Source organism: Kogia breviceps, chromosome 17 (genome assembly GCF_026419965.1).
Source record: "Kogia breviceps isolate mKogBre1 chromosome 17, mKogBre1 haplotype 1, whole genome shotgun sequence".
NCBI classification, from domain to species: domain Eukaryota; kingdom Metazoa; phylum Chordata; class Mammalia; order Artiodactyla; family Physeteridae; genus Kogia; species Kogia breviceps.
The window spans coordinates 27,059,911-27,083,875 of record NC_081326.1 but is presented as its reverse complement, the minus strand read 5'-3'; the positions used below and the strand labels follow the sequence as shown (position 1 = coordinate 27,083,875).

The 23,965-nt window shown below is 36.6% G+C and overlaps 1 protein-coding gene across 1 annotated transcript; it reads left to right on the top strand.

The window, feature by feature from the left end:
• Positions 1-10,668: 10,668 nt before the first annotated feature.
• SLC7A13 (solute carrier family 7 member 13) lies at positions 10,669-22,355 on the top strand (the record flags this gene model as incomplete). Its single annotated transcript, XM_059042741.1, is given in 9 exon segments — positions 10,669-10,739; positions 10,741-10,964; positions 10,967-11,004; positions 11,006-11,105; positions 11,108-11,159; positions 11,161-11,237; positions 15,173-15,304; positions 19,738-20,099; positions 22,287-22,355. Coding segments are annotated over 9 exon segments (1,125 nt in total), but the record flags the coding sequence as incomplete, so codon positions are not given.
• Between the last annotated feature and the right edge of the window lie 1,610 nt (positions 22,356-23,965).

The following is a 23,965-nucleotide window of genomic DNA, read 5'->3' as shown; positions in this document are numbered from 1 at the left end:
TGATATCCTGAATGCTCTGTTGGAGTTGTATATAGTAGAAAAATTAAACATATTCTTATTTTAGCTACCTACTCAGAGATTCAATAACTAACTCTAGAAATCAGAAAAAAATACAAACCTTTTGGTGAAAAAGTAAGATGATTTGATGATGTCTAAGAGTGTCAAGGAAAATAGGTCTTTTACCTTCATTATGTTTTTTTTTTTTTTTTTTTTGATACGGTAGTTTAATGTTTAACATTTTGAGAAACAACCGAACTGTTTTTCAAAATGCCTGCACTACTTTACACTCCCACCAGCAACATAGGAGGGTTCCTGTTTGTCCCCATTCTTGCCACATCTTTGTTAATGTTGTTAATGTCAACATAACATGTTGTTAATGTCAGTCTGATTTATTAGAGCCATTCTGGTGGACGTGAAATGGTGATTTTAATTTACATTTCCCCAATGGATGATACTGTTGAGCATCTTTTCATGTACCATTTTTTCATCATCCATTCCTGTATCTTCTTTCATAAAGGACTGTTCACAAGTTTGACCATTTTTGATGGATTATCTTATTATTGAGTTGTCAGCATTCTTCATAGGTTCTGGGTATAAGTCCTTCATTGAGCATGTGTTTTGAAAATATTTGCTTCCTATCTATTGCTTATCTTTTCATTTTCTTAATGGTGCCTCTTGAAGTGCAAAAGTTTTAAACTTTGATGGGGTCCAATTTAATAATTTTTTAATTTTATGAATCATTCTTTTGGTCTTTCCCTAACACAAGGTCTTGAAGATTTTCTTTTACATATTCTTCTAAAAGTTTTACTAGTTAATTAATTTATTTATTTTTTATTATTTATTATAAATAAATAAGTTATTTATTTAACTTATTTATTGTTTAGAGTTAAAATCCTACATTCAAGTATATAATTGAGTTAATTTTGTGTTTATTCTGAGATGAAGTCTATCTTTTTGTGTGTGGATCTAATGGTCCCAGCACCATTTGTTGAACAGACTATCCTTTCCCCCCAGTGATTTGTTTTGGCATCTTTGTAAAACAAATCAGTTGACTGAAATATAAGGCTTTATTTCTGGGCTCTCAATTCTCTTCCATTAATCTATATACGGTTGACCTTAAACAACACAGCAGGTTAGGGCCACTGGCCCTCCTCACATTTGAAAATCCACATATAACTTAGAGTTTACCCTCCACACCCAAGGATCCTTAACTGCAGTTCTACATCCGTGGATTCAACCAACTACAGATTGTGTAGTACTGTAGTACATACTATAGAAAAAATCTGCATATAAGTGGACCCTCACAGTTCAAATCTGTGTTATTCAAGGGTCAATTATATTTACATGTCTATATGCTAATACCAGACTGTCTTGATTACTTTAGCTTTTATAGTTAGTTTTGAAATTAGGAAGTGAAAGTTCTTCAACTTTGTTCTTATTTTCAAAATTATTTTGGCTATTAGATATTTTGCATTTTCATATAAATTTTAGACTTTGTCAATTTCTGTAAAAAGTTTTTTGATAGGGATTGTGTTGAATCTATAGATCATTTTGGGAGAGAATTGCCATCTTTACAATATTAAGTCTTCTAATCCATAATCATAGAATGACTATTTATTTAGGTCTTCTTTAATTTACTTCAGCAAAGTTTTATGATTTTTAGTGTGTGCTTTGTACTTCTCTTGTTAAATATATACGTAAGTATTTTATTCATTTTGCTGCTATTGTGAGTGAAATTTTATTCTTAATTTTGCTCATGTATCAAAATACAATTGATTTTTGTAAATTGATATTGTATCCGTCAAAGTTGTACCTTTTTAAAAAAATTAATGGACTTTATTTTTTAGAACAGTTTTAGATTTACAGAAAAATTTAGCAGAAAGTACAGAGTTCCCACATACCCCTCCCCACCACCACTCCCCTCTACCCCTTCTACACAGATTACTCTATTATTAATACCTTGTTAATATGTTATATAATACTAAAAATTGGCTTGCTATGTGATCCAGCAGTTGCTGGATCTACTGTAAGAAATACATTTGATGAGCCAATATTGATACATTGTTATTAACTGAAGTCCATAGTTTATATTAGGGTTCACTCTATGTTGTATATCCTATAGGTTTTTACAAATGCATCCACCATTACAGTGTCATATAAGTTGTTTCATCATACAAGTGGTTTCACTGCCCCCAAATTACCTGTGCAACACCTGTTCATTCATCCTTCCCTCCCTCCAAATCCTTGGAAGCCACTTGTTTTTAACTGTCTCAGTAATTTTGCCTTTTCCAGAATGGCATTGCTGTGACATTACTAAACATTAAATTAGGTTTTTGTGAGTCCTGTGATGACAGATGGTGAGCCTTGGTTCAACAAATGACCACAAGGGAATTGAAATAGAGGTTTATTGCTCACAGGTCCTGGAGGAAGTACACAGCATATGTTGAGGGACCATATGGGGAGGTCAAGGCAGGGGGTAGGCAGAGAGAGTGACAGGATGTGGGGCATGTGTCTTTATTAAGGTCCATGGGTGGAGTGCTTTGGGGTTTCCAGGCTAAGTCAGATTGATCAATTCAAACCAAAAAGAGTAGGGCTTTGATAAGCTCACCAACTGTCTTATCTAAGGGGTACACAAGGGGAAGGCTCTGGGAGGAGGGGTGACTGTTTATCACAAGGGCTGTTGGGGAAGTCATACTGAGAACTTACATTTACTTGTGACTGCAGGCTGTTATCTGGGCAATGTTCTTGCATGAGGAGCTAATGCCAGTTTAAGACCCCTGCAAGTTTCTTGGCCAAAAAAATGGATGCCAAGGCTGCAATACCATGGAGTAGCTTAACTAAATTCTCAACAGTTGGAATCATGTATTATGTAGTGCTTTTGAATTGGTTTCTTTCACTTAGCAATATATATTTAAGGTTTCTCCACGTCTTATCATTTCTTTTAATTGCATGTTTTTCCATTGTATACCACATAACAATACTCCGTTGGTATACCACAGAAGTTTATTCTTTAACCTCTGAAGGGCATCTTGGTTGCCTTCAAGTTTTAGCTAAGATATGAATAAAACTTCGTGGGCAGGTTTTTGTGTGGAGATAAGATTTCAACTCATTTGGGTAAATACCAAGGAGTGCAATTGCTGGATCATATGGTAAACCAATGTTCAGTTTTTAAAGAAACTGTCAAATTGTCTTCAATGTGGCTGTACCATTTTTGCATCCCCACCAGCAATAAATTAGAGGTCTTATTGCCTAACATCCTTACTAGCATTTGGTGCTGTCAGTGCTGTTGTCAATGATTTCAGCCATTCTAACAGGTGTGTAGTGGTACTTTAATTTGCAATCTTCTCATGACATATGATGGGGAGCATCTTTTCATATGCTTATTTGCCATCTGTATATCTTATTTGATAAGGTATCTGATCAGTTCTTCTGCTCAATTTTTAATTGGGTTGTTTGCTTTCTTATTGCTAAATTTTAAGAGTTCTTTCTATATTTTGGATATTTTGGTTCCTTACCAGATATGTGTTTTGCAAATATTTTCTTCCAGTCTGTGGTTAATCTTTTCATTCTCTTAACAGTGTCTTTGCAGAGCCAAAGTTTTTAAATTAGGAAAAGTCCAATTTATCACATTTTTCTTTCATAGATTGTGTTTTTGGTGTTGTGTCTAAGAAGGTGTCACTAAGCCAAAGGTCACCTAGGGTTTTTCTTATGTTGTCTTTAAGAGTTTTGTAGTTTTGTGTTTTACATCTAGGTCTATGATATATTTTGAGTTAATTTTTATGAAATGTGTATGGTCTGTGTCTGGATTAATTTTTTTTTTTGCATTTTGATATTTAGTTGTTTCAGCACCATTTGCTGAAAAGGTTCTTTTTTCTTCATTGAATTGCCTTTGTTCCTTTGTCAAAGACCGGTTGACTGTATTTGTGTGGGTCTATTTCTGGGATCTTTATTCTGTACCCTTGATCTATTTGTCTATTCTTTTGCTAATACCACACAGTCTTGATTGTTGTAGCTTCCTTCTGTTTTTGATTTCTAATTTAACTCTATTTGTATGACAAATCCATTTAAATTTATTAATATTTATTTCATGATTTAACATATGATCTATCTTGGAAAATGTTCCATGTGTGGTTGAAAATAATTTATATTCTGCTGATAATGGGTGTTAGGTTAAGTGGGTTGATATTTTGCAAGTTGTATAAATTCTTTTTGATTTTTGTTCCAGTTCTTCTATCAGTTTTTGAGAGCAACTATTTTTTTTCAACTCTTTTTTTGTTTCTTTTGGCCATGCCTTGCAGCTTGTGGGACCTTAGTTCCCCTATCAGAGATCAAAACCTGGCCCTCGGCAGTGAGAGCTCAGAGTCCTAACCACTGGACTACCAGGGAATTCCCAAGAGCAACTTTGTTGAATTTTCTGTTTTCACCTTCAATTCTGTCAATTTTAGTTTCATATATTTGGGACTTAGTTATTAGGTGTTTATAATTATTATTTGTTCTTGTAAGTCAATCCTTTTATTGTTATAAAATATTTCTCCTATCTAGTAGCATTTTTTTTAAAGTCTATTTGTCTTTTATTAGTATAACCCCTCCAGCTCTTTCTTGGGTACCATTTGCATTATGTATCTTTTTCCATCTTTTAACTTATTTGTGTCTTTGAATCTAAGTGTCTCCTATATACCATATATAATTGGATCATTAAAAAAAAATTCCATCATGCCTGTCTCTGCATTTTGGATCAGAGCATTTAATTATTCACATTTAAGGTAACTGCTGATAAGGTAGGATTTATGTTTGCAATTTTCCTATTTGTTTTCTATATATTTTTTTATTCCTCTGTTCCTTCATTACTACCTTCTATTGTGTTAAATAGATATTTTCTAATGTACCATTTAAATTCTCTTTTTCTGTTTACTCTTTTTTAAAAGTTATTTTTTTTTTTTAGTGTTTGTCCTGAGGATTACAACTGGCTCCTTAACTTAAAGCAATCTAATTTAGATTAATATTAACTTAATTTCAGTAGCATACAGAACCTTTGCTCTAATGGAGAAGATTTGCTCCATTCCCTCCTTTTTCCTGTGTGATATTATTGTTATATAAATTATATCTTTAAACACTATAAGACCATCAACACACATTTATATTAATTGCCTTATACAGTTGTCTTCTAAATCAGATAGAGGAAAAAAGTTACAAAAATTGCATTTGTATTGTGTTTTATATTTATCTATGTAGTTATCCTCACTGATAATCTATTTCTTCATGTGGATTTGAGTTACCATCTAGTGTCTTTTCATTTGAGACTGAAAGATTCCCATTAGAGCTGGTAGTTGTGAATTCCCTCAGCATTTGTTTATCTTGGAATATCTTAATTTCTCTCACTATTTTGAGGAATAGTTTTGCTGAATATAGAATTCTTGATTGACAGTCTTCCCCCCTCCACCCCCAGCACTTTGATTGTATCATTCCACTGCCTCTGGCTTCAATAGTTTCTAATGAGGAGTTAGTATTAATCTTACTGAGAATATCTTATACATTATGAGTAGTTTTCTTTTGATGCTTTCAAGAATCTAAGTTTGATTATAATGTGCTAGGGTATGGACTTATTTAAGTTTATTCTATTTGGGGTTCATTGATTTTTCATCAGTTTGAAAGGACACTAGTCATGCTGGATTAGGGCTCACCCTAATGACTTCATTTTAAATTGATTACCTCTGTAAAGACCATATTTCCAAACATCATCACATTCTGAGGTACCAGGTATTGGGAATTAAACATGTCTTTTGGAGTAACACAATTCAACTCTTAATATAAATTTTATAGAATGAGTCTAGGACAGTGATTAAGCACACACACAGACACAGACACACAGACACACACACACACACCAGCAGCAATAACAACAATAACAACAAACTTTGGGGAGGAGCGATCTGATTTCCAGAGTTGCCACATTCACATTATCTAAAATGTACAGTTTCAAAAAAAAATTTTGTGACTCATGAAGAAACAAGAAAGGCACAGAGGAAAAAGAAGATAAGAAGACACAGGAAGAAAAGAGCATGTAACTGGAGTCTTGCATCTGCAAACCAAGAAATTCTGTGGATTGTCAGAAATCACCTGAATTTGGATGAGATGAGGAAGAATTCTCACCTAGAGATGTCAGAGATTGTGTGGTCCTGATGAGATTTTGATTTTGAACTTCTAGCCTCCAGAACAATAAGACAATAAATTTCTGTTGTTTTAAGACACCTCGTTTTTGGCAGCCCTGATAAACAAATACAGTTTGTATTCCCTAGTGTGCAGCTACTGTATTCTCTACTAGGTGGGCTTAGCAGCCAGCTAATTACTGATCAGAGATTCCCATAAATGCTTGGGACCAATAAGCCTTCCAGTCTTTGCTAAGGAGCTCTCTGTGTGGGTAGAGGCACTCCTTTTATGCTCAGGCAAATTACTAGACTAACTTACGCTTCATTTCCGGTTTTCACAGGGCCTCAGTGTCAGCCAGAGGTGAGAGCTTGGAGCCCTGTTAGGTCTTTCCTGAGCATTTATACAGCCCTGAATGTGAACGTGACCTTCTAGATATTTAAGAATATATCAGCTATTTCCAAAGGCCCTTCTGGACATCTCCTATTTTAGGCTGAATTTTTTTTCCCCTAAACTGACATTGCTGCCTTAGGCTGTTGCTGTGTTCAACAGTTGTAGTTGATTGCTTGAGTTAAATACTCTGCTGAGAGGGATTTTTCCAAGCACTGCATATGGGGTTTTGCAAGGAGCCAAGAGATAGGTCCAGTAAGAAGAATGCTCTGGAGATGGTGCTCTTGGAGGAGCTCCTGGTTTGCCCCTTTTCAGTGGCTGCAACACTGCTCCTTTTTACAGCTACAATATGTCAGGGCTGCTGGTTTTCAAGACTAGCTTGGAATTAGAGGAAGGAGGATGGGAACAGGCCAAATTTAAAAATCCACAAACTCAACTATTCTAATGGAAGTTCAGAAGTTTTTCTTGAATAAATTCTCCCTAGATTGAGGCAGGTCTTGGGTTAGATTCTAAAGTGCAGAAAAAGATGATTTTGACAAAATTTTCAGTATTTTGTTGCTTTAATGGAAGAACAGACATATGGGGATCCTCAATCTGACATTACTTATATTTTAAATCAAGGCTACAAAAAGTAGAATTAGACATTAAGAACATGAAGTAACACAGGATCGGAGGCTTATGAATTGGACAAGTTCCCTTACCTCTGTTAAGCCTCTTTTTGCATATCTGTACAATTGAGGTAATGATATACACTCAACAAGACTGACACCATTAGGTCTGCCTTCATGACAGATCTTCTCTTAGGAGGGTAATTATAGAAAAAGAAAAATAATGATAAACAGGAAAAACACTGTAAACCCTTCAGGGTGGCATCGCGCTGCAAAATTTAGTCTTTTGAAATGTCTTTTCTCTGCTGTTCCCAATCTTCTGTTTCTTAAGTCATGTGTGAAAAGGCATGGGCATGGTAGTTTCTCATTTAGCTTTCCAGAGTTTCTGTCTAAGGACTGAGCTCACCTACATGCTATGTGGAAGATAATTCTCGTGGCACTGGAGGTGCTATGCCAGTGAGCCTAATATTGGATGACTTACACATTCTCCCCTTTGATGGAGTAGCCTCACATAGAATCTTCAAGAATGCCCCTCTTAAAGTAGGGGTCCCACTTCAAAGAGTGTTTCCCCTGAGTTTGGAGAATCTCTGATAGTCCTGAGAAAGCCAGAAATGCAGGTTGGTATTCCAGTCCAAGTTTCTTGTTTTACACTCTTAGTTTTCAGTGTCACAGACATACCCGAATACTATTAAACTCCAGGGGTGCATGAAATGCTATAGCCTTTTGCTCCCTGTATCAATTAGAGCAGCAGAACCACGAGGAAATTGTATCTACGTCTATTTCTATATTTTTGTGTAGATCTATCTATATCTATTTAACTTTATTTCTTTATCTGAATCTCTATTTCTATCTCTATCTATAAAAACTAAAAGGATTTGCTTAGAGATTGACTTTATGTAATTGTGGGATCTGATTAAGTAGTCTCTATTAAGGCTGTTGTCCTCAAGTCTGCTGCTGGGAAGTAGAAGTTCAAGTCATCCAGAAGGGGTCATGCATGTAAAAGTGAAGGAAAACAAGAACAAGCTGGAACCTACAAAGATGAACTAAAATCTGCCAGTTTTTATTACCACTAACCTTGATGGTGTGGACATCTTGCAGAAGTTGGGGCCCTTCTTGGTGGAACTAAACCCATACCAGACCCAGAAGTTGAGCAGCTGAAGGAGGATCTTGGTGAAGGTGGAAGAGTTACAGGCTTATCATCTTATGCTAGAGAGATAAGCCAACAGATATAGAACAATTAAAGCAAAGGGGTGGGCCATCATGTATAATACAATGTATATTGTAAAAGAAAAATTGCCCAGAATGCTGGTTACAAACGGCAAGGCAGATTTTATTCAAGCTACTGCCGTAGGGGAAAGAGACTTCAGTCTAGAAATGAACTTGACACCAAATACAGCAAAGACACCTGGGAATTTATAGCCATGGGCAGAGTGAGGGAGCCAGTGAATGGAGGACTAAGAGGAACTTGATTAGACAGCAAGGGTGTGGGTATTCTTGCTAAACTGTGCTGAGCAGGCCATGGATGAAGGCTCAAAGGAGCCTGATTAAGTTTGGTCAAGGAGGGGTTCCTTGTCAGTGTGAAATATCAAAGTGACTGCTGCTTCGTTTCTGCTTTCTAAATCTCACACAAGAATCTTCCTTATGGTCCATTCTAACTGAGAAATTTGGGAAATGTAGTTTAGCATAGCCAAATGTGTAGTTCATACACTATAAAGCTACCACACTGCTATTTCGGAGCCATAGTTCTTTCTCTAGTCTTATCTTCTTGCTGTGAAATCCAAGGCATGGGTCATGGATTCACTCTCACTGTCTCTCCTGAATGTAGGAAAGTGGGAGATTAATTGACAGGACATTGGCTAACTCTGCCCCCTGCTTCTACTTTGTTTCTTTTTTTCCATGAGTTAAATTATATTTTACCCTCTTTTAAAATATTTTATTGTGATAAGTACCTAACATGGGATCTGTCCTCTTAAATTTTCAGTGTACGTTATTGTTGACTGTAGTTATAATGCTGTACATCTCTAGAGCTTACTCATAGCTGAAATTTTATGACTGTTGATTAACAACTACTCATTACCCCCTGGACTCAGCCCCTGGTAACCACCATTCCAGTCTTTGACTTTATGAATTTGACAATTTTAGGTATCTCACATAAGTGGAATCATGCAATACTTGTCTTTCTGTGTGTGGCTTATTTCACATACTCTATTTCTATTTTAAGGTGAACTTTCTGGTCTCCTTCCCTCACTCCTAGGTCCTTCTCTCTGGGATAGGATGGGAGGCATGCTTTCATTTGGGTAGTGAATCCACTCATGTTTATTGAGATTCCTTCTCTCTGGGATAGGATGGGAGGCATGCTTTCATTTGGGTAGTGAATCCACTCATGTTTATTGAGATCTGTAGAGTATTATTACTGGACTTTCTGGTGGATCAGATGCAATCTGCGAGAAAATAGCCAGTTTACCCACAACCAAAGCAAAAACATAAACAATTTCATTTTCATTTACTCTTAAAGGATAATTTGGAAATAATTTGCTTCTGAGGCAGGGGGTGTGCTCCAAGCTTATGAGGCTTTAGAGATGCTCAGGACAACACTTTGCATTGTAGAGTCAACATATATAAGAGCTATTAAGGCTCAGACCTTGCTCAGATGATTAGGAACCTCTTTGTTTCTGTCCATGGGGGTCAGGCTTCATCCTATACTTCCTGTCCACATATTTCTGCATGTGACCCAGGAAACCAGAATGATGGCTGTTTAGGGGACAGGCTTATGTTGCAGGATCTTTCACTCCCTCACCTTGTTAATTGGTTTCCATGAACTTGATTAAAGATAAATACTTGGTTTCTTGAAAGCTTGATGGTAAAAAATGGGAGGAAGAGGGAGTAGAGTAAGTGAGAGGATAGTAACTGAGCTAATGTCTCAGTGTTCATGGGAGGAAGTCAACGGACACTTTCTTAAGTAGAGATATTTAAGAATAAAAGTATTTTCATACTGTTTAGAGTTGCGGAAGCAACCACCAAAAAGAACCAAAACCATATATACTTTAAGATGGTTGTTTCCAGAGAAAAGAACTGGGAATATGTTCGGAAAGGAGTGAAGTAGAGCAGGAAACCTCTGCTTTTTGCTGTAATACCCTGTCTGATTGAAATCCTTTTTTTCCATCTGAATGTTTTATTTTGATAATTATTTAAAAAAACAAATCAAACTTAAACCCTTCTAAGTAATCTTACATTATTTTACTTGGATGCATCACATATATTTTGTTAATGATTGAACATAGGCTCTATTTAACAACGTTGTAAAAAAAGGGCAGCACTCTTTTATTTCAGAGAATCCATGAACATCCTTTCCAGCAACATAGGCAAGAAAATTCAGAAATTATAATTTATATAAATAAAATTTAAAAATTCTTCAATTACAATGGATGCAGAGAGGAATATACAGCTCAAGAACATATTTGGATATTCCTGGGCCACATGTTTTTTAATTAATATAATTACATATAATTAATATAATTATGTTAATATAATTGGAGCAGGCATTTTTGTGGCCCCCAAAGGGATATTGAAGTACTCGTGCATGAACGTGGGGCTCTCCGTGCATCTGGGCTGGTTGTGCCTTATTGCCCATTATGACCTCTCTCTGCTCCGCAGAGATAGGTATAGCCTTCCCATGCTGTGGAGCTCACTACTATTGTCTCAAGAAGTGTTTTGGCAGCTTGATCTCTTTCCTGAACCTCTGGATAACCTTGTTTCTGGGGCCAGGGCTAGCTGCCAGTCAAGCTCTACTCCTCGCTGGGTACAGCATCCAGCCTTTTAATCCCACTGCTCAGCCCCAAAGCTGTCAAAGAAATGTCTGGCCCCTGGCCATATTGTGGATTGTGGGAATCCTGAATTTTCATGGTGTGAAAGAGGTGTCTTGGCTTCAGATATCCAGCACCATGCTGAAAATGGCCATACTGGCCTTATTTCCCTAAGTGGAGTAGTGTTGCTGGTGAGAGGGAGGAAGCAGAATCTAGAACTCCTTCGGTGCTGAGTTTCCAGAAGCCTCCCAATTTACAGAAGCTGTCTTCCAAGGATATTTTTCATATTCAGGTGGAGGATACTCTATGTAATTAGCAGGTAACCAATAATACCTTGAGAAAAAAAAAATCTCAAGCCATGACTTATTGCATGCCATGTGAAATGAACATCTTTTATTATATTTTGTGCTTCATTTAAAATAAATGATTCAATCTATTTTTCCTTCCTTATTATTTTCTAAATCAGATCAAAATATGCCAGCTCTGCACTTATCACCTACTCTTAATTTTTTCCACAGTTATTCCAAAGTATTTATTTTCTTGAATAACTTCTGTTTTTCAGCTTTCTATTCCGGCACCACAGATATGGGACCTCCATGTCAAACTAGTTTTTATTCTATTAATGGATGAATTCTGGGGTTGTGGAAACACTCCCCTTCCATGAAACCGTGAATCCAAGAATAATCCAATGCAGATTATGTTTGTGTTATGGGTGGGTGCGACACACTCAGGCTCTTAAGTATTTTTAAAAAGAATAGAATCATAGATATCCTTGATTGCTCTAAGGCTGGACTTGATACTCTTCCCTTCAACATCAGGACAAAAGTTTTCTCTCCACTTTCAAAGTCAGTCTCTTCCCTTGAACTCTCCCTGTATCCTTCCCCTCTCACCTGCTCAGGAAACTTGCGCACTTATTTCATGTTTCTCAAAGTCAACCATTTTATCAGTTTTTTTCTTTGACATTTAAACATGAAGCAGACGCTCTACTATTGAACAAATTTTTCCTTTAATCTTAGTACCCCCTGTAGTGACTGATGTGTCCATTGTTCATTAAATCACTTGATCAGCAGATTTTTTTTAAACACTGACTATTTTTACAGCCTTGTATTAGGGCCTGAAGATGAGTAAGATGTATTCTTACTAGTTTGGCAAGTATCTTTAACTCTATGGACTTACATTTTTTTTTTCTCCTTCACTTGAAAAATGGGCATTATCGCTTAAAATCACTATAATTCTGTGCCTTATGAGCAAATAATGGCATGATAGTATTTAATAAGTGGCTACAAGGGAAAAATATAATTACTATGGAAATTCAGTGGAAGGTAAAATCACCTTTTGCTGTGTCATCAAGTGGAAAAGGTAGCAATTTCCATTGAATCCAAAAAATTCTAGCAGTAGAAAAATCTGAGTGAAGCCATGGAAACTAGAAGTGTGCAGGTGTGTATAAGACATGGTACACAATCTTGGGTGACTGCAAAAATGCTTTCCACCTGATGGGCTTAATGATAGATACGATTGCTAAGCCAAGCACCTAGAGAGAGGTAGAACAAGATGGCATAGGACTGGAGACAGATGACTGGAGAATGAAAACTTTTAGACAGTAGTTGGAGAAAGAGGATCTGCTGAAGAAGCCAGAGGAAGTTTAGAGAATTATGAAAGAAAATCACCATGTTTCCAAAAGGGGGTGAAATCAACATGGTGAAATGCTTCAGAAATTGAGGAGTGTGAGAACTGATCAGAAAAAATTTTAAGAGGTCATTGGTGAATTTTGAGCATGAGAGGAAATTTGGCTTTGAATTTAAAAGTGAAGTATTGAGGGCTTCCCTGGTGGCGCAGTGGTTGAGAGTCCGCCTGCTGATGCAGGGGACACGGGTTCATGCCCCGGTCCGGGAAAATCCCACATGCCGCAGAGCGGCTGGGCCCATGAGCCATGGCCGCTGAGCCTGCGCTTCCGGAGCCTGTACTCTGCAACGGGGAAAAAATAAATAAATAAAAGTGAAGTATTGAGAAAAGAAAGATATAAGAGATTAGTCTTTTATGAGTAAATGGGTCACTGCAATTTGAGAGGCTAGCATAATGAGAAAATTTTTCTTTTTGTCTCTCTCTCTTTTAAGGACAGAAGAGATATCTTTGGCGTCTATCTGTGCCAATTTCATCTTGTTCCATTGCCAAAGATGTTTCATTGCTAGATGACTTTGCTGAAAACAGATTAACAAAATTTGTTAACCTATCGATTATTACAGAATTCTTGAAAACCAGCTAGCAGTAAACAAAAGCTGAAGGAATTTCAGTGTATGCTGGGATTGTTAATTCACTTAATAAATTTTAAGTATGACTAACTTCTAAGTAACACTTTTACCAGTAAAATAGTAATTTGCAGGCAGCTGACTTTGCCTATCATAGGAACAGCCACCTCTTAAGTTCAAAACCAAGGATATTCACTACCTGTCTAGCTATTATATTGTATATTATATTGTATTACATTCCTATCTCCTCTGTAACAATCTAATACATAATGAGAAAGAGCAAAAGTCCCAGAGGAAAGTACAGGTAATCCTATAAAGTAGCCCTTTTGCTTGCCCAAAAGCTTTAACTAATAACCGTAGTCATTAATAACTTAAGTGCTAGGCATTTGATTGGAATTTTATTGTCCCTGTATTTTCCATTTCCCCAATATACAGGTCAGGAAATTGAAACCTTGACACTCAATAAATTGTCCAGAAGCCCATAAATAGTTAAGTGGTTCAGGCAGCATTGAAATGAGAGCTTTCTAATTCTTTACTCGTCAAGTACTTAATCAGCTCATATTTGTGTATGCCATGGGCATTACATGTAACCTTTGGGTAGATGCAGATGGAAGGAATCTGACATTTGTCAAAGGACAAATATTTATTAGTCCGAGGGATTTAGCTTTAAGTAACAGAAACCCACACACATTAGCTTAAACAAGCAAAGGGGAACTTGCTGGAAGAATAATGCTGTATTTCAAGGGAGACCTGAGAAACCAGTCTTCAGGAACAGTAGGAATTAGGGAAGCTCTAGAACTTAAAAACTAGAGTTACTACCTGGATTTTTGTGCTGCCATTACGTGCTTTTTTCCTGATTCTCTCAATTTTGTTGACATATGGTTCAAATTCTTGCAAGAAATCTTCTCGTGTACTGGCAATGATTGGCTTCCAGTGAGTCAGAGGTCTGTGCTTGGTCCTATCACCTATCACCAGGGCGCAGAGTCACATTGTGTACACATAGCTATAATGTTCAATTCTTTATGTCAGGGATAATTCTCAGAGAACAGTGAGACTGGGGACAATGGTGTCACAAATGGGACAATATTTGAGAATAAGACTATCTTGGAAAATCATTATATATGATGCTAAATCACAACGTCTTTTCTGCACTTAATATTGGCATAAAGGGAAGGTAAAGAGACGACAGGGAGAGAGTATTTATGACGGACTCTTTTGCTCTTTTCACAAATGCTATGAGAATGTATAATAGGACAATTTTGTTAGCCTAGGAGATTTTTAGCTCCTATTTTCCCAGAAGAAGTTATGACTGCTGAAGGAAGGGTAAGTGTCAACTAGGCAACTAGAAAAGGAAAGAACATTCCACGTGAGAGAATGGGCTGAAGTCAACAAGGAGCACGACACTTTTGAGAAACTGAAAGACCAGTGTACCTGTAACATGGGTAGCAAAGGGGATCACCAACATGTCATTTACTGTATTGTCACAGCCCTTTCTCCCTTTTCAAATGGACGCTTACCACAGTCATTATTTTCACTTTCCTTTAGGTGGTTATTGAATTAATCATAGGTCCTCTTCTTAATGTTGAGCTTCATGTTTATTTTTGCTCACCACTGCATTCCCACTACTCAAACTCAGTACCTAGTACCTAACAAAGGAGACTGAAGACACAGGTAGACTCTGAACCTACAGGGTCTTATGGGCTAAGCTTTCATTTTCATTCTTGTGCATTTCTTTAGAAATTTTACCATCCATGGGGGAAATGAAGACATTAACCCTTTTTTTTTTTCATTTAGCACCAAGCTCTGAAGGGAGGGGTGTGTGTAGCAGTTCCTACTGTGTGCGTACATGCACGTGTGGTGGTGGTGGTGGCTGAGGTGGATAGGAAGAGTCCAGTCCAACACTTGATGCATGGAGCAATTTTAAAGGTTAATTTAAGGCATAAGTTTACCAGTTGTGATTTTGCTCTTTTGCGTGTTATAGGGGAGCTGAAGAAACCCAGGAAGACAATTCTAAAATGCATATTTACTGCATTCCCTCTGGTGATTATTGTTTATTTACTTGTTAACATTTCCTACCTGACTGTTCTGACACCCAAGGAAATTCTCTCTTCAGGTTTGTACGTAAATAACTAAGGCAGTAAATAATAATAAGGACAGTTCTTGTCCTTTTAGCATATGTAAGTATCATTTTACCAGTTGAGACTGCTGTTTGCTTTTCATTATTTTATAGAGAGTCAACTTGTAATTTTCAAAAATAACAGAGGGGCCGAAGAGCATGATTTGGCTTAGAAATGAGTTTCACATTTAAGCATGGTAATGTGTTTTCTGATAATATGGAAAAGTATATATAATGATGGTGTATGGTACAGACGGGGTTCAAAATGTTAGTATTCCTTTTATGATCTCTTCTCACCAGAGTGACACTGTGTAATCAGTGCTTATAATATATATAATACATATATTATATCTACTAAAAATTTCACAACATGAATTTTCCAAATGTTCTTCTAGGTGACATAGAGAATGATAAACTTGAAATGTAGGACATTAGCAGTTAAAAGAATAGATGCTAATGGTCAAGTGATATACATAGTTAATATGATTAATGTGTAATATAATGTTGTTATTTACCATAAATAACTCTACAATTTATGGTGGCAAAGGGCCCTGAACATATTGGGAATTTAACTAAAAGACAACTATTTACGGCCCTAGTTGTAGAATAAAAAATGAAAGAATAGGAAAATCTTAAGGAAATAAACATACATTTAAAAATGAGTAACAGATTCAAGGAATAAAAGGAAATTTGGAAAGAAATGAGGAACAGGAAATATGAAAGACCAGCAATTTCCTCAAGTCAACATTAAACGTTGAGTTATCAGCCAGTACTTTTGGTACTAATGTCTTTTGAGTAGCTATTACTGTTTTGGTAAATCTTTGGGGCACTGGAAATAAATCTAAGGGAGGTTTAATATAAAAGTCCTAACACACTTTGCCTCAATTCTTGTGTTACTGCCATGTAGGAAGCTGCCATATGCATGGTATCAGTGTTGATTCATAGTGGTCTAGCTCTGTTAGGGAGCTGTACACTAGAAATAGTCAAGATTCTGAGTATTTGTGGGAACAAACCAATTGCTAAATTGGACAAAAACAAGTAAATATTTATTAACTACTTTGATTATGTAGAAAATCAATTTATGAAGCTAGGTACAGGTGTGGTCAGGGCTGTTGGTCAGCTGGCTCAGCCGTAATGGCTCACTGAAGCTGGCATCTGTTTTGGCCAGTGCTCTGGCCATACTCGTTGTTAAAAATGATGAATATCTCTTCTGGTGTGTCATAACAGTTGCAGCATTTTTGTGGGTGGCGTAGTAGTTTTGGCATGTATGGAAGACACATGAAGTGTTTTGACTATAATTGATACAACTCTTTTAGACATATCATCCTTAGGTCTTGTTTAAATTCTGAAATAATATTTTTGATTTCAAATATCTACATTTTATTGTATGATGAACTTACATTAAAGAAATAGTCAGAGCTATACATGAAAAATGTATGTACAGGGACAATCATCATAGCATTACCTATGAGAACAAAAAATTAAGGACCACCAAAATATCCAATAAATTTGAAATAAATAAATAATTTATAGAAATTTATATAATAGACCATCCTGAGATTTTTCAAAGATCATATTTTTGAAGAATACTTAAAGTAAAAAGACTGTTTATAATGTAATAATGAGAGCAAAGGCAGGATCTATATTACCATATAAAACAGAAAGTATCCATAACTAATTAATAATGACCTATTGGAATGATATTGAGGGTGATTTTTGTTTATTCTTTACTAAATTTTCCAAATTTTCTTTAACGAACGGCAAAATTTATATAGTAGGAGAAAAAATTGTAAGCAAAAGAAATGGATTCCTAAATTAAGGAATTTTAAGGATTAAGGAGTGAATGTTTTCAAACAGATGGGCATATTTAAAAGACATGAAAATCTACAAAGGGATATAGAGCATCTAGGATGTGTGTGTTTTTCTTAGAAGAAAAAATAGAGTAAGTTCTACAGCACAGTGGGGGAAGCCGGTCCCTCTAGAATGAGGTTTGTGGAAATGTCATAGTGAGGAGAACAGGTTCCTAGCTTTTTCAGTCTGAGGGTTTCAAAGTCCCTGAAAGCCCTGCTAACACACCGTTGACAGGGGTGCTCCCACTTGGTGTTCTTGAGGGTTCCGTGTCATACTTGAAACTAGAGACTATTGGCATAGGAAAAGATAATCCAAAAGAGTAAGTATGTTGTCTGGGAGCAGAGGCTAAGAAGATTTCTTTGACCAGAAGCAGGCTGCAGATAGCTGGTCAACCAGGCATGATTAAGTACTTTGAGAGGAAACTGAAAATGTTCGAATCACTTACTAGTACATGGGTACTATCATTTCTGGAGGGTAATTTTGTAATACCTAGCTTATTTTAAAAAGTATATACCTTTGGACTCACAAATCCCACTTTTAAGAATTTACTCTTGGAGGAGAAGTGCACCAACACCTGAGGGCACAAGTGTGTTCATTAAAGAACATTTTTAATTAGTAAAAAATTGAAAACAACCTAAAAATCCACCAATATGGAAAGAGTAAATAATTTAAGTTGCAGTTATATAATGGAACACTGAAAACTTTTAAAGATAATTAGATGAATATATATGTACTAATATGATCAAGATATATTGGAAGGAGAAAAAAGCAAGATTAACCGTGCAGGCGCACACACATACACACACACACACACACACAAATACATATATGTACACATATACATAACTCTCACAGATGCTTATATATACATAGAAAATTTATGAAAGAATATAAAAAAAGATGTTAACAGTAGTTACTTCTGGGGTGTGTGAATGAAGGATTGGCAAAGAAAGGGACACTTATTTTTACTTTATGTGTTTTGGAGCGATTTATTTTACTTTTTATCAAAAGCATATATAATATATTTTTTTAAAGAAAATAAATGACATAAGGGAAGGAATGAAAAAGAAAAAAAATCACTTGTAAGACAGAGATAAAGATTATGCAGCAGAGCTGAACTAGAACCTCCTCTAATTATAACCAACCAGGTTTGAAAAGGATGGGAAATCAAAACAGAACAAGGACTTCACTACTGGAAAGAAATATTTCTGAAATGTGTCTGAAAATGGAAAATGTGTGGAGGTATGACTGTTCAAGAGGAATAACCAACAATACCTTATGTAAAATGAATATTAAGTGAGGCAGGAGACATTTTAAAACAAGACCCGATATTATAGAATAGCATTAAAGAGAATAGTGAAAAGAGCACTTGTGGCTATTTGAAAGGGTTTTGAAAATAGACTTTAAAGAACAGGAACCACTGATGATATTTCAATTTTATCATATTGAAAAAATTTTACTGTTTGTTATAAGCCAGTATGTTGACGTGCTGGAGTCTCCCCTGGAGAACAACTTTGCCATAACCCTGGAGGACCCCTACCCCCAGGGACACAAGATCGTGTTGCACTCTTTCCACTGAAAAACTGAGAAGTTTTTTTTTTTTGGAGTCTGAATAATCTATCCTAGCTTATATATCCTACATAATATGAATTGGATTCAGATAGATTCACATAGATAGTGGATAATTGTTTTCACTGAGGCCTTTTATAGCTACTGACTTATACTGAATTAGCGTTCATAAGATCTCTTCACCTTTAAGTAAAAAAAAATCACAATATTCTCTAAAGATTTGTCAATACCAAGGTTTCTCAATCTTAGCACTAGACATTTTTCACCATATCATTTTTTGTTGTTTTGTCCCATACATTGTAAGATATTTAGCAGCATCCTTGGCCTCTACCCACTAGATGCCAGCAGTAACCTCCTACCTCCTCAGTTGTGACAACTAAAAATGTCTCCAGACTTTGTCAAATAACCCCTGAGGAGCAAAACCACCTCCCCTGAGAGCCCCTGGTTTATAGTTTAGGCTAGTGCCCAAATGTCATAAGTATTTTAACCTGTGTGTAATTTATTTTCCCTATCTACATGGTTTATTTTTATTTCTGTTAAGTATTTCAAGTTACACCATGATATGGGAATTTGTGAGTCTCATTCCTGTGTCAGCAGCATTGAACCATGCTTTTGTTTTCACTCTGACTGTAATTATCAGCACTCTGTACACTAGTTTTAGTTTAAGCACTCACTCAATCATCCATTCAACAAAAGCAATTTATTTCACAAGTATCATTGAAAATTTACTCTATGTCTGTCACTGAATGAAGTACTAGTTTTATAGAAAGGAAATGATCTTTGCCCTCAAGAAGTGAAATTCCTTGTCTATTGGGGAAGACACATAAAATAATAACTGGTTTGACAGAGCTAAAATGGACACATGCATAAGGAAATAAAGTGTGAAATTAAATGAAATTCACATTTTAATGACTTTTTAAATGTCCTGCTTTTATTTAAAAATAATTTTTAAAGGTTTATCATTCTCTTTTTAAATACATTTTCTTTTGTGTGTTCTGGTTTTTCTGCAGATGCTGTGGCTATCACATGGACTGATAGAGTTATCCCCTCATTAACATGGGTTATTCCTTTTGGTATTTCTGCCTCATTATTTAGCAACCTTCTGATTAATGTATTTGAATCATCAAGAGTAATATACATTGCAGACCAAGAGGGCCAGCTGCCTTTGTTATTTAACATACTTAATATTTACTCCTCTCCATTTATGTCTGTGCCACTACTTGTCATTATGGCGTCCACTGCGGTTGTCTTGACAAACCTAATTGATTTGATAAACTATCTTTATATTGTAGTTTCTATTTGGTCTGCCTTATCAATGACAGGAATACTAAAACTGAAATACCAAAAGCCCAATCTACCTCGACCTTATAAGGTAAAAGTGAGTTTTCTAATTTTCGTGTGTGAAATCAAAGATACTGGGTGTAAATGTATTGGAAGACTATATTCAGAATGTCTACAAGTAGATCTTTTTATTGCTAACAAATTGTGAAGCATGTACAGATAATTTGGTCTTAGTTTTAATTTTATTTTTTTATTTTTTTATTTTATTTTATTTTTTTTTTTATTTATTTTTTTTTTTCGGTATGTGGGCCTCTCACTGTTGTGGCCTCTCCCATTGCGGAGCACAGGCTGCGGACGCGCAGGCTCAGCGGCCATGGTTCACAGGCCCAGCCGCTCCGTGGCATGTGGGATCTTCCCGGACCGGGGCACGAACCCGTGTCTCCTGTATCGGCAGGCGGATTCTCAACCACTGCGCCACCAGGGAAGCCCGTAATTTTATTTTTATTGGGTAGATTTTATTGCATATAAAATCTCTCAGGTTCTGTTCAGTTTATTAGAGAGAAGGATAGTCCTCTGGACTGTCAGACAAATCATTCTGAGGCTTTTCAGCAGAGATTACTTTGTTTAGTTCGGTAGCTAGCTACCACTGCATACCAGTATCTTCCACAGTCAAGGTCAGATTTAGCAGGTGGGAAATAAGAAGAGGCAAGTGCTGCTGTGGGGTTACAAGTTATAACATCTCCTGTCCTGAAATGTCAGCTTTACTTGATCACCAACAAATTCCATCCTTTCGATTCGATTTACATTTAACTTACTTTCAGTCTGGATGAAGAAGAGTTTCACAGGAGTGCACTTTAATCATAGAAAAGGAAAGAAGAAAACACTGGACAGCATAAGAAAACTATTGGAGAAAAGTGGCCTGATGCATTGATTATCAGAGTAGTAAAACAGTCTTGGTTGGCTCAGCATCATGTTAAAAGCTTTGCTTGGATTATCAAAATTATTTCTCTCAGTAATACAGAAGATGGTTACATGGTTACTAGTGTTATCCCTATTTTACAGGTAAGGAAATAGGTCTATAAAAGTTGTCAGTTGCCCCAGGTCACACAGCCTTGAGTGGAGCCAAGATTCAAATCTAGGCAGTCTCTTTAGGATGTGTGTCTCTCACTAAGTACAAAATATAAGAAAGAACTCTGGGAGGAAGCAATGTTCTAATCATCAGCTTTGGTTGACTTACAACCATCGTTTCTTTTCAGTTCCTTCTACTTCCATCCAGCCATCCCCTAATTATATCAATTATTGAGAAGCCACTATGATTTGAGTATCTTGCTAGGTATTCTGGGTGCAGAAAGGAATAAGACTTGGCTTCTGCATTCAGGTAGACTATAATCTATCTAGACAGTCAGATGAGCCAAAACCATAGTATGATCATTGCTACGTGGTGGCCTCCAGAGTATGCTCAGAGAGTATGTAGGGAAGGAGAAACTTCTTGTTTTTTAACTGCTGATCCTCAGTGTCTTCAGACCTAAAATGGGAATAAATAATGCTTACCTCCTAAGAATGTGGGATGTATTAAATGAGCTGAGGCATGCAAACAATACAGAGCCACATTGATAGTTATTATTATTAATATTATTATTTGATGTTCATTTGCATCAAAAAGGAAGGCAAGGGTAACCATACGGTAAGTGGTTGAAATTTGTCTCTAATGCCCACATGAATGCTCTTCTCTCCTCTCTCAGTTTTTGGATAACTGATAGTAAGATCTGAGATGCTAGTTTATCTTTCTCAGGGGTATTTTACCCATTAAAAGGAGTTTCTTAATGATTTAAACCCCAAATGAGTGACCCTCTAATTAAAGGGTTTAGTAAATTGTGACTAGCTGTGTTATACTTTGGAGGTATAGATTCATATCTATGTCTTAAATACATTGCAAAAGTGACTGCCTACTGAATTTTCTCCCTAGATAAGGTAATATTTGGTGCAAAACACTTGCAATCCTAACACAAAGCAAGTGCCAAGGATAGGGATTCAAGGTTTTTGGCAAAAATAGAAACCAAAACAATCCACACAAAATAAGGAGAATTGTTTTGGCCAAAGTTTTTATTTTGATTTGTTTTGTTTTTAATATACTGAGCCTACAAAGCCATAATATTTACCTGTCAATATCTACTTGAGTAACAGAGGGTCTGAGGATTCTCTGTGTTATTGACATGAATTTCCTACTGCCTTGAGATATTTTTCTGGGAAAATTGTTTTGACTTTCTTTGGGCCTTAGGAACTCCCTCTTAAAGAACTCATGCCTTCTAAACCAGAAGATGTTTATCCTACTGGCAAATGGTCATGATTATTTTCACTCACGGTCAAATGCTAGATGTTCATTCCCTACAGCCAACACCCTAACAATAAGAATTTTCAACATCTTAAATAGTAAGTCAGGTTTATCTAAACTCATGGATAATTTAACCCATTTCCTATCAGTAGCTTATATCTTATTTTTTGTTTATGTAAATATGTAAGTCCCTTAAATGGGTTTTCATATCTAATTTTTTAAAAAATTTTGCTCTTTTCAGGAGTTTTTGCCATTTCTATTGGTAGCAATAGCCATCAGCCTGTGCTTGGTTTTGACACCTTTGGTGAAGTCTCCACATATGTATTATATCTATGTGTGTCTCTTTATTCTCAGTGGACTTCTGTTTTATATACCTTTAATATATTTAAATTGAGGGTTGCTTTGGTTTGAGAAGATGACGTGTTATTTACAATTGCTGTTTAATATTTGCATCCCTGAAGTGTTTGATGAACAGGTGTCAGAAGTAGAAGTAGGAACTGTAAAAAAAAAAATAGCCTTCTAAAAACACACCAAGTTCCAAATAAAGATTAAGCACATAATGGAACATTAAGTTAAAGTACCCATGGTAACTTTCTTTCTCAAATGAGATAATATATACAGAAGTACACAGGACAGTACCTATCTTTAAAAATCACACAGAAATTGTTATGTGTAATGAAAGCTCTGTTGTTTTGCAAAAAGCTTAAGTCTTGGTTTGCATTGATATATTGATGATTTCTCTCCCACTCTTCCATTTTTTCTGCACCCCACCCCTTCTTTACTGAAGTTGTGGTTGCCTTGTAATAAAAGTTAACAATTAAAAAGAAAAAAGAATGGGAGTTCCCTGGTAGTCTAGTGGTTAGAATTCAGTGTTTTCACTGCTGTGGCCTGGGTTTAATCCCTGGTAAGGGAACTGAGATCCCACAAGCGGCACTGTGTGGCCAAAAATTTAAAAAATTTAAAAATAAATAAATAAATAAATGAAATGAAAAAGCATTCTCTTCAACTTTCCTGAGTCCTTCTTTTGGTGCTGATTTGAGTATAAAAAACAAACCCACTTGGAGGGGGGTGGAGTCAAGATGGCAGAGTAAGAGGATGTGGAGTTCATGTCTCCTCACAAGTACACAAGAATGCATCGGATCAATTCTTGCAGAGCACCTACTGAACACTAGTGGAGGACCTCAGACACCCACGGGGACTGGAGGAATCTCTGCAACTGGGTATGATGTGGGAGGGAAGGAGGGGGGAAGAAAAGTGGAGGCAGGACAGGACTGGCGCCCCTGAAGGGGGGCTAGGGAAGAAAAGAGATTCCCACACTCAGAGGGCCCCATTCATGGTGAGGGGATCAGTGGGGACAGAGAGGGACCTTCAGGGGATTGGGAGATCAGAGGGGAATATGGCAGCTGGTCTGTCGAGGGCAGGACACAGTGAGACCTATGTGTATGGTCTGTGTCGCAGCACTGTGCACCTCAGCCTGAGTTGTGTGTCTCCTGGTGGAGAGGAGGGCTGGGTGCCTGAGAGTGAGGTTTGGAGGGTGGACCTGGGGAGGAGATGGCTTTTGATGGTGGGGAGGCAGCCTGGGGCAGCAAGAGGGAAGGGCTTCACAGTCGGGAAGGTTGGTAGAG